The sequence below is a fragment of the Magnolia sinica genome, chromosome 11, assembly GCF_029962835.1.
Source record: "Magnolia sinica isolate HGM2019 chromosome 11, MsV1, whole genome shotgun sequence".
Lineage (NCBI taxonomy): Eukaryota > Viridiplantae > Streptophyta > Magnoliopsida > Magnoliales > Magnoliaceae > Magnolia > Magnolia sinica.
Window position 1 is genome coordinate 23,202,743 of NC_080583.1, and position 12,249 is coordinate 23,214,991.

General features: G+C 38.5%; 1 protein-coding gene and 1 long non-coding RNA gene across 3 annotated transcripts in view; both read right to left on the minus strand.

The window, feature by feature from the left end:
- Positions 1-518: 518 nt before the first annotated feature.
- On the minus strand, positions 519-1,679 carry LOC131218301 (uncharacterized). 2 transcript variants are annotated; one of them, XR_009157617.1, is made up of 2 exons: positions 1,539-1,679; positions 519-1,042 (listed from the first exon to the last, which is right to left on the minus strand). It is a non-coding gene; the product is annotated as an uncharacterized LOC131218301 (long non-coding RNA). The 2 variants fall into 2 exon arrangements; XR_009157618.1 differs by having other exon boundaries at positions 519-1,151.
- Positions 1,680-1,918: 239 nt separating this feature from the next.
- LOC131218956 (uncharacterized) overlaps positions 1,919-12,249 on the minus strand; it is a 35,335-nt gene continuing 25,004 nt past the window's right edge. Inside the window, exons 6-8 of the mRNA XM_058213875.1 lie at positions 4,661-4,830; positions 4,472-4,571; positions 1,919-2,436 (exon numbers count right to left, since the gene is read on the minus strand). Of these exons, the coding sequence (XP_058069858.1) occupies positions 2,194-2,436; positions 4,472-4,571; positions 4,661-4,830 (513 nt within the window). The 3' untranslated portion in view covers positions 1,919-2,193. The remainder of the gene's footprint in view (positions 2,437-4,471; positions 4,572-4,660; positions 4,831-12,249) is intronic.

Genomic DNA, 12,249 nt, shown 5'->3' on the forward strand with positions numbered 1-12,249 from the left:
ACAGCATTGGTTAAAAGGTCTTTCATCAAACACTTGGTGGCAACATAAAAATATGCATTCCTCACAACCAACCGACACTTCGTTGAGTCATTTATCAAACACTTGTTGAGCAACATCAATATCAAAATAACCGAGTCACCGAACTAGTTCGGTTCGAGTTGAGGTTCGATCCGAGTCAAGCTCAGGCAAAGCTCAAACTCGGCTCAAAATGTTTTCGAGCTCAAAAAATCAGCTCGACTCGGCTCGAACTCAGTTTCGAACCGAGTCAAATCGAGCCTTTTCGAGTCGAGTCGAGCGAGCTAACTGAGCTAACTCAGTTCGTCTACAGCTCTAGGTAGTACATAATCCGTGCCCAGGTTCAAGTACCCATTGTGGTGGTGTGTGTGGATGTGTGCATAAAAATAAAAAATAAAAAATAAAAAGAAGAAAAAAAAAAAAATGCAGCATGAGAAAACTCAAACCCTGGGGTATTGGACCACAGCACCATAGAGGTTCTATGCAATGCCCAGGCAAAAAGGTAGCAGTGGCTCACATTCTATAAAGAAAACGAAAGAAATATCATACACTAAGATCTTTTCCTGCATGATCCATCCACATGAAGCTCATCGCATCAAAGATAGGAACCAGCGAATCGTAGCCCTACTTATCCAACTGAAAATATAAATGGTAACAAACTTCTCCACCTAAGGACTGTGCAATTACCATGGCTACATACGTGCTCATCCACCCAGTTGTATTTACCTTGCATTAGATAAGCCAAGAAAACGAAAAAATATAACATATATACACCTAGGATATGGGGGATTTTCGTTGCATGGTGAGTTCCATCATACCAATGATTTGAATCACTAAATCTTCCCAATTTGTACCAAAAGGAAAACCAAACGGGGTAACATGCATACCCAAGGATTGTACAAGTCCCTTGGCTATGCATGCATTATAGGTAACAGGTGTATTCACAAAATCAAGTAGATAAACCTATTCATTCATCCATCCATACATCCACGAAGTAACTGGTCTCCAACCACTACCCGAGCTCTTGCTGGAAAAAATTAAAAAAATAAATAAAATCAGGTCCATGTGGGAAAGAGGAGCTACCATGGTATAGACGGCTGCATCATCATGTGTAGATCCAGACCTCATAGTGAGCCCTACCACGAATAGGGCGTGAAGAAGAAAGAGAAACAAAAACCAAAAAGCAAAAAAGTTAAATTGAATAGTAATGGAAATTGATTAATAGACTCTTCCCTTTTCACTTCGTAGGACCATCAATTTTGAAGCCACAACAAATTGACAGCTGAAACTACAAGCACGGTGTGTCAGTTTTTTTGTTTTTTTTTTTTTTCTATTGTAGGTCATCCCCAGAAGGGCCCACAAGGAGGACAGCCCGGAATTACCAGCCATACAACCACAGTTATAGCAGTGTAGCGACAAACACAGACCAGTTTACTGTGGAATGGGTTGGAGTAAGCCTCTCACATGGGGAACATGCACATAGACGATAATGTGAATATATCAGTGCCAAATCCACTACATACCTGAAATGGGCAACAAAAGCTGGCTTCACCTTTCAGTCTTGAGCCTTCTCTAGTCTTAATAACGGGCAGCCAAGCTTCTTATGTACCTAGCTTTCCCTTGCCACATGAACAGAAACTACAAAACATTATTAACACTGTTAAAAAAAATAATAAATAAATAAAAAATAAAATAGATTTTTATTTTTATTTTTAAAGGCCAAAGATCTACGGCTTGGATCTTCCAAACACGAGAATTTTTTTTTGGGTCATCACATCAGATCAACAGTCCAAATCACAGACTGCATATGGAATTGAGAGCCTCAGCAGAGTCCATTTGCTCCAACTCTAGACCCCATTTAACAAAATACTTGAGGGGAAGCAAAATATGACCATGCACACAGTTCTATAAAGCCGTAAAATTTTCATAAATCATAGAGCATGTACATGTCAGGCCATGCTTATCTCTTTGAGAGCTACATTCTAACAGTAGTATTGTTATCATTCTTTAATCTTTACAATGATATATCGAATGGAACAGTACTAGTTATAACAGTAGTAGCAATCCATCAATTTCAAATTAGGGTTCAAAATGCCTGGCAACAAAATCGGCTCCGACCCAAACTCAATTCCAGCAAGAAAGTGGGGGTGGGGGCTGCTGGGGGACAGGGACTGTATATCAGATGCTGAGGTCTTCAATGTCAGTTAGGAGACTTGCGCCCCCCACAGATCTCTGTTCTGAAAGGTTCACCACCAGCTGACCGCATGCGCCGCTTATATCTTGACCCATCTGTTGACGAACTGTCGTTCGGATGTTATAGACACCCCTCAGAATTTTCTGAAACCTTTTGACATTGTGATCCGTGCTCGTCGCAAAACAGCTCAAGCTGCCAATTGGATTGAAAGGTATCAAGTTCACAACCTGCTCAAATGGTAAACACAATCAACTCAAGATTAGAAAATTGAGGAATTTGGGATGTAAATGGAAATGACAAAAAGTCTTCTTCAATGTGCATGAATCGTGGTGGGAGAATCGAGCTTGTATATCTCAATAAAGGGATCTAGTATCGTTCTCTTGAACAGAATCATTTCAATTTGGTAAACACATGACTAATGAATTCCCAAGGATTTCGAAACAGAGATGCTCTTTGACTTTCCTAGAGGAACAAGATTTCTCCAGGGGCTGTTGCTATCCTTTGTTTCTGTGCAAAGGTTAGCTTTCATAGACTCCCTAAGGGCATGTTTGGATTGCACATCAAATGGGTTCCGTCTCACATGAGCCACCTGCCTCACACGGGTCGCCAACCCCGAGTGTGCCCTTGCATTCCACTGGCCACCCCACTCAAGACCGATGTGAAAATGCCCTTGCATTAATCACACCAGGTGAAGAGTCTCGAACATGAGACCACCCACTCTGATACCACTTTGATGTAAGACAACTAACCACTTGCTCTAAAAGCTCGAACTGATAGAGCGTGGCAAATCAATCCCTTTATCTCATAGCCCAAGCCCCACATCACATGGGTTCTGCCTCACACAAGTCACCCGCCTCACACAGGCCGCCCACCCCGAGTGTGCCCCTACATCACTAGCCACCCCGCTCGAGCTCGGTGTGAAAATGTCCTTGCATTACCTAGGCTACAAGATAAAGGGATCGATTCACCACGCTCTATCAGTTCAAGCTTTTAAAGCAAGTGGTTACTTGTCCTACATCAAAGTGGTATCAGAGCGGGAGGTCTTGTGTTCGAGAACATAGGGGCACACTTGATATGGGTGGGCCATGTGAGGTAGGTAGCTCGTGTGAGGCGGAACTTGTGTGATGTGGGACCTGCGAGGGGGGTTCGGCCGAGGAAATCGGATTGCGTACTGAGTAAACTCAGTTAGGCCTATTGTGAATGTATGTGGGTTATCCACACTGTTCATCCGTTTTTGTAGCCCATTTCAGTGGTTGGATTCGAAATTGAAGTATACCCAAAGCTCAACTTGATCACACCATAGGATACAGTGAGAATACTTGATCGGGCCCACAGTGATGTTTATTTGTCATCCAACCTATTCATAAGATCACACAGACATGGATGAAGGGAAAACACAAATAACGGCTTGATCCAAAACTTTTGTGGCCCCCGATAAGTTTTCAATGATAGAATTTCAATTCACACTGTTTCACATGGTGAGGCCCACTTGAGATTTGGATATACTTCATTTTTGGTCTCGAGCCCTCAAATTATCTGTTAAAATGGATTGAAGGAGTAGATAAAATATGTAAATCACGGTGGACCCCACAGAGTTTAGTCAGTATGCTAAACCCCATAGAGTTTAGTCAGTATGCTTAGTGTACTGAGTTACTCAGTACGTAATCTGCTTCCTCGGCCAAGGACCTAACCCATGGGATGTGGGGCCCGAGCTATGAGATAAAGGGATTGATTCGCCACGCTCTATCAGTTCAAGCTTTTAGAGCAAAAAGTAGTTAGTTGTGCTGCATCAATATTCTCTTACTTTAGGCCCTGTTTGGTGAACCCCTAAAAATGAGTTCATCTCATTTTAGTTAATAGCAATTTTATATTAGAGATATTGATATCTAATATATAGTTACTGTTAACATGGCCTCATTATGTATTAGAGATCAGGATCTCCAGTAAAAAAGTACTGCTAACTAAAATGAGATTGAACTTGTGTTGATGGGTAACAAGTACATGTTTGTAATCCAGTAAGTTTTGTAATTTGAGTTATAAGCGTATTTATAGTTTTGTAATTTGAGTTATAGGAGTATTTATCTCAAATTGCTTATGTAATTAAATATTTTTTTAGTATTTGAGACTACAAAGAATTTCATTTGATTACAATTGAAGAATACCTAATAGTGGGAATCTAGAATTCAACAACTTTCTTCTATCAACTCATAGCCATCTGAAGATTCTGTCATATTGCAAGTGAAATAAAAATATAAAGCTCACCACTTGAAGCGTCTCTAGCAATTTGCCAAGCTGGTGGACATGTTGCTCTTCATCATTAACCCCATCAAGCATGATGTACTCAATGAAGATTTTCTGTTGACTGAAAATCAAAAGGCTAAGCATGAGATGTTCTCCAAACTATGAATTTACCACTAATAAGCCACTGAAGATACCACATCCAATTTTAACCTCTTCATTTGGTAGATTCGCAATGCATCAATGAGTCTCTCTAGAGGAAAAGCACGTGCTGCAGGCATTATCTGACAACGGATATCTTGAACTGGTGCATGCAGTGAGACCGCTAAGTTGACATTCGGTAGGTCATCATGGAGCTTGTTGATGGCATGAATAATCCCAACCTACACAAGGTGAAATACAAAAACATTCATCTATTTTAGTTAGAATTCCATATTCCTCGGGATTTCATGGCTGGCAATAGGTTTGTATGTGTTTCACCATAGCAACCAACTACAAAACTGAATAAATGTTCACATCGGATCATGACATCGAATACAAATAATATTTGAGCATTTTGAATAACCTACCAAACCATCTTTACAGAAAAAACACCAAATAAACTTTGTTAATTGAGATTATCATAGGCATGACTCCATAGAATTCACTTTCAGTAACATGTCATGTTTCATCATCATTCAGAAAGGGAAAAAAATGCAGGTTTCTCTCTCAATACAACTTCCTTTCCTTGATGAAAGAAAAAAAAAAAAAAAAATTCAAACCATAACATAATTAAGTCCTTGATCATCCTTGCTGATCTCAAGCAATGTTCGTAGTATCGGTATCTTTACATGTATCACTGGCTGGGATACAGACACATGTATCGATATTTGCCGGTACCTAGAAATGTATCACTGACTGAGGGAAACATTGGGGAAATATGGGGGAAATGGTGGAATTTCTCAATGAAAATTCAGCAGATGCTAAAATACACAAATTTCTATATTTATGAATCAAATAATTGCAAAAAGATGCACATAATAAGTTTCCCTTTAACGGGGTCCTAAAAGCATGTTATGCTTACTCAGGGAAATGTTGGGGAAACATAAGGAAAATGGGGGAATTTTTCAATGATATTTTAGGAGATGCTAAAATAAACATATTTGCATATTTAAGAATCAAATAATAGCAACCAAAAAATAAAAGACGAATATTTGCATATTCAGGAATCAAATGATAAGTTTTCCTATAGTAGGGGCCTAAAAGCATGTATCATTGACTCAGGGAAACATGGGGAAAACATGGGGAAAATAGTGGATCCATCCATCCAGCCATCCATGCATGCACATACATACATACAAGGACACAGGTGATCCATCCATCCATACATCCACCTAACCATCCATACATCCATACAAACATTCATGCATGCTTACATATATACATAAAATGGCACACACGCATATACACAAATGCATGATCCATCCATCCATCTGTCCCTGCATGCATGCACAAATACATACATATACATACATCCATCCATTCAACCATCCACCAATCCATCCATCCATCCAACAAACCAACCAACCAACCATCCATGATCCATCCATCCATCCATGCATGCACATATACACATAGACAAACATGCATTTCATCATACAACCATGAACCAATAAAAAAATTGAAATGAAATTGTTTTTCTTTTTCTTTTTTTCTTTTTTTTTTCTTTTTTTTTTTTTTTTGTGATATCAATACATTGCCGATATTATCGAAATATCGCCAATACATTGGCAATTCAAGCGCCACTTGGAATTTACATAGTTGGAAATGTTGGCAACACCAGTATATTGGCGATATATCGCTGATACCTAGAATTTCTGATACTACCTGTGTTATTGATATCGCCAAGCTGGCGATACCAATAATAGCAGTAATATTATTGATAATATTGCCGATACTCAAAACATTGATCTCAAGAAATGAGCTGTGGCAATCATTTAATGAAACGGTATCCTTAGTGAAGATTTCCTATTGATTTGCAGGACCGTAGAAATATTTAGTATTTGAAATAACATTAGTGTCAGTCATTTCAGCATAGCTCCCCTGTTTCACATCTTCATCATTATGAGGCAATTAAGGTAAGGGAAAAACATATATCATTGAGATTAAAGTTTTTCCTTGATGACAAACAGTTTAACCGAGGATATGGTCCTTAATAGAGTTGAATGGGGGAGCACGATGCATGTAGTCGACCGAATTAGTCGGGATACGCTTAGGTGATGGTGACAATGATGATGTGATGAAGATGACGATGATGAAAGTTTTTACACAAAAAAAAGTCTCAACTCTGCTCAATCAGGCATGTGATTGGAAAGTCCCACGTAAGATAAACTAACATATTTTTCATACATGTTTCAAGAGGATCAAGGATTAAAGTCGGAAATCTGCCAGGTTGCTCATATTGCATGGACCTGAGTTCCTTCAAAATACTGGAGGTGTTAGGGGATCATAGAGAAATTTTAGAAATCATTATGACATTAGGTGAAAGAGATGAGGCAGTTTGTGGTTTTTATTTTTATTTTTTCTATTTCTTTTTCTAAGAAGTGGCTAAAAGTTTATTACAGGAGCAAAAAGCTAAGCCAGCGAGAAATTATTCCCAATAGGCAGAGTAGTCCAACTTATTAAAGGCTAAGGTGGATTGTTTTATTTCATTATATTATCTTTTCTTTACCAAAATCCTTGATCTACTTGTCCTTTGAATCCTTTCAGATCCAGCTTGTTAAGTGAGCTCATTAATTAGTGCCCCTACTAGAAGGGAGACTCAGGATCAAGATCTGATAATGTACTGGTTTCAGTCTTCCCTGACCAACCATGAAGCAAATTCAGATTTTTTATTTATTTATTTATTTATTTATTATTTAAAAAAATAATAATCATATCTACTTTCAAGATAAGTCCCCTTACAATATTTTCTAATCTATTATTCTCCAACTTTAGTAAAATTTTGAACTATTTACTATACTCGCTTAACTCGCCCAATGTTCTATTTAAAGTGAACTTGCTCAGGTGCTGCATGGCTATCTGAAACCTTACTTAAAGGATTCTTCCATTCATATAATGCTCCCATGGATTGAAATATCAGTATCGTATCGGCTAATATGGGCATATCATGTCAGTATGGACTTGATGCAATACACAGTATAAGGCTGTATTGACCCCAATTAAAGAAAATGGGCCGTATCGGCCCATTACAATATGATGAGATACAGCCCGATACAGGGCATATCAGTACCAATACAGGACCAATATGGGCAATATGGCCATTAAGGCCCAAAGTTGAAATCTTTTCCAGTTATATTACAAAAGATTTGACAAATCAAAGCAAACTGGACCATTATGGGGAAAAAAAGAGGGTAAAATCACTTTTTTTGTGTTCTAGTCTTCTTTTTGTTGTATTTCAATGTAACGGGCCTTGATTCACCAAATCATGTTTGATTTGTGTTCAATTATAGCCCATTTGGTTGACTTTCAACAAGTTAACTGATACACAACATTCTTATCAAACAAAGGTCCAATACAACATTATATACATGTCCAAAAATACAAAAAAGAGAGATTCTTGAATATCTCATTGTTACCCGATATTCATAACCCTGAATGCTCCCTCCCTCCCCCCCTCCCTCCCTCGATCAAGCTCCATGCTTCCAACTCCTAGGAACCGTGTTTGCTCATTTTTATTTTCCACTTCCACAGAACGGATATATTTCCATTTATCTTCTCTATACATGTGGGGTGTAAGTGTTATTTTTGTAAAAAAGTTAAATAATCATTCATATAACATGTAATCTTAATTTTTTCTAGAAAAGATCTCCAAGTATTGCATCCCTTCTAACAACTATCCATCATTTGGATTTTAAAAAAATAATTTTTTTTAAAAAGTTCCTTCGTACAAAATATCCACCATATTACATTCATTTTAGCCTTCTTAGATAAATTCTCCAGTACACTTTTGCTTTGGAAGCACCAATCATTTCTTGCCCTCCAAATAGCCCAGATAACCACCATCACAACTAGCCATCAATTTACCTACTTTTTTCTTAAGCTTCTACTAGGGCAAGTTAGTAGTAGATCAACCATAGAACCCAACATCACAAATTTTATACAAAAGAAAGCAATAAATTTGTCCCATACTTTCCACGTGAACGGACAATGGATAAATAGATGGGTCCAAATGATGCAGCAATTAGGAATAATTACCGATCTCTTCTAGAGATTGTCGATGATAAGAATCCTATTTCTACTAATCAACCACATAAACGCCGCCACTTTAGACCACCACACAATTAAACAAATGATGATCTTCCTCATCCTTTGCTCAGAGATATGTTGCATTGCAAGTTGTAGAAAGAGCATACCATAGATCGTCCTAGTCTTTCCTGTGACCATACCATTGAGTCCTCATTCGGCTACCACCCAAGGCTTTGAAGATGTTCCAGTAACTAAGCGTACTCCTTTGCTTCCCCATCCGCTAAATTTCTTCTACATGGTGGGGCCCAAACCACTGAGCCACCTACTAAGGGCACACATCTGTCAATCGTTACCTCCAAATTTACAACTACCCTGGCTAATAATGGGAAGGTTGTAGCGTGCGCTACCTGTTTGGTATATATATATATTTTTTTTCAGTGCAGGAAACAGTGGTGAACTCACACAACAAGCCAAACGTAAGTTAAAAAAGTAAAAACCTAATTTGAAAGGGCTTCCACCCCCAAACCGAAGCAGCCGACGTAGTTGCTGTCCCCACCCTTCCATTTGGAGACTAAAAATCCTCTCACAGGGCCAATCCGACGCTGCCGACGCTGCTCCTCTCCCCACCCTTCAATGTTGAGGTCGAAAATCTGCTGTCAGGCGCAAACCGACGCTGCTGACATTGCTCCTCTCCCCCAACATTTGCAGTTTTCACTGATTCAATCTCATCTTGAGACAAAAATAGGCACGCTCCTTCCTTTTTCTTTTTTCTTCTTCTCCTCTTCCTTCTTCTCCTTCTTCTTCTTCTCGAACTGCTGCGGTTGCAGCCGCAGCTGTGGATTCTTCTTCTTCTTCTTCTTCTCTCTCTCTCTCTCTCTCTCTCTCTCTCTCTCTCTCTTCTTTCCCTCCTTTCTTTCGGTTTCCCCCTCTCTCTTCTTTTTCATTTCCAGAATAGAAACCACGCACTTATTTTTATTATTATTCTGTGTTCTGCGGTGCACGCTGAACAGTGCACTTGCACTATTTTGTTACACGGTCCGCTGTAATGTTTATTTTCCATCTAACCTGTTAATTGGGTCACACTGACATGGATGAAGGGAAAACACACATGTCAGCTTGATTTAAAACTTTTGTAGCCCCCAATAAATTTTTAATGGTGGACGTTTAATTATTATTGTTTCTTATGGTGCGGTCCACCCGAGATTTGGATTTGCCTCATTTTTGGGCTCATGCCCTAAAATTATTTGGCAAAATGGATGGACGGTGTGGATATAACACATTCATCACGGTGGGGCCCAAAAAACTTTGACACTTGTGTGCTACACTTCACAATCCGAGTCCCGCCTAATTCGGGCCCTTAAAAAATTATACACGAGACATGTATTAACTTAAAAATAATAAGACCCTATCCATCAACTTCTTACTATTTAATATTTATCATATATATTTATATATATATATATATATATATATATATATATATATATATTTAAAAAAAATTTAAAAATAAAAGTATTGTGTAGCTTACGCTACACGCTACGCTATTTCGCTACACGCTACGGAGGGTTGATCGCTACGCAACACGCTACCGCTATTTAAAACACTGCCAGTAAAACTAAGCGTACTCCTTTGCTTCCCCATCCGCTAAATTTCTTCTACATGGTGGGGCCCAAACCACTGAGCCACCTACTAAGGGCACACATCTGTCAATCGTTACCTCCAAATTTACAACTACCCTGGCTAATAATGGGAAGGTTGTTGCAAGCGTGCATTCCCTGACCCATAATTCCTACCAAAATCAAATTATATTCTCATCACCACATGAAAACTGAACTCCCGGCTTAAACTTGTTCATCACATATGTAACTCCTGTTTGCTCCATGTAAACTTGGGATATCCATCATTTCATTCCTATACATCCAACTCAAAAAATCCCACATGCTACTTTTTATGCTTCCTCCACTTGACCTTTCGAACATAAATCTCACTACATTGAAGTTGCACCCTACTACCCATGGTAACTATCATCTGATGCAGATCGCATCTACCTCCTCCCAAAATTCAAATCTTAGGGCCGTCGAGTCCAAACCATACAAAGACGTGAAAATCTATTTTATTCTCGATGCCACTCCTTTCAACTATACTTATATTGAAAGTTCCCAACACCATGCATCCTCTTTCTTCAATAATTAAGAATCCCAAATTACCACTATTTCCCCTGCCGAACCTTCAATGTCTAATGTGATCCATTCTTTTTCTTTCATTGCTCATACAAAGTAAAGGAATTTCTTATCAACCTTCTGCATTTTGGTTTCCAAAAAAGTTACCAGTGGCGTATCCGTTACGATACGCCCATAAAGGCCGATACGTATAGCAGCATAGGTAACGGTCATGACCGTTATGCAATACGGGGGTGAAACAAGGCAATTTATTTTTTGGGACCGTATCAACCGTTATGGGGCATAATGACCATTACCCCCATAACAGCCGAAAAACAGTCACTTCTTTTTTTTTTTTAAAAATCCATTTTCTCCCCTTTTTTTATACTTTTCTCATTCCAAAAACTCTACTAAATCATTTTACAATAGATTTTGACCACTCTTACTATAGTTTTAAATATTAAAATCATAGATTGAAGTGATTTGAGCGAATAGAAGCTCCGATGGCCTTTTTTTTTCAAAAAATTAAAAAAGTAGTATTTATGCAATTTTTCTTATTTATAATTTAAATGCTTGATTGTGATGTGTAAACATTAGATACATATAATCATGTTCACAAATTCACTAGACAGCCCGAGACAACACTCCCACCAAAGAGTGGACCGTTACATACCTTGAGAGAGAGAGAGAGAGAGAGAGAGAATACATATTTGGAATATTTACATTATTCTTCATTTTTTTAATATTTTTTTCAGAATTTTTCAGGCAAAATAAAATTTTCAACCGTTATGGTGGTTGTAACAGTTGTTACGCCCCCATATCGGCCGTTACAGCGATACCCGTATCGGTAATCGTGGTGACCATTACGGCCACCATTACCGATACGAAATACCTTGCCAATGGCACCTTTACGTGTTTGCAGAGATCCTTTATTTGTACCCTCTTCTCCCGACATCCCAAACTCCTGACATTGCAACTGAGCATCTCCCTCTAAACACTACTCATATCCCCTTCCCTTTCTTTTCGGTTCTAAATGAGGATCCTGCGCCATAGTTGATAGAAGATTCTAGCCTTGCAAGCTCTCTTCTACGTCTTGGAGATGGAATCCTTATCCCCTGGTTCTACATCCTGGTCCTCTGATACCCCTATTCCTCAACGAATTTGAAAAGAGTAACCTAATCCTCTTCGCAATTTCCAAACATAACACCTACCTTTTTCCCAAACCTAAAAGTTTTTTAGATCAAACGTACATTTACAAAAAATTTAAGAAATGATAACTTTCAAAACAATTGTTTAATACTTAGAGACAATGTATATATCTTACAATATATATTTTGTAATACATACATAATATTATGGACAATTTTTAGATGCTTGTCCTTCTGATCTTAATAGGCAATTCCCCACCACGCTTTG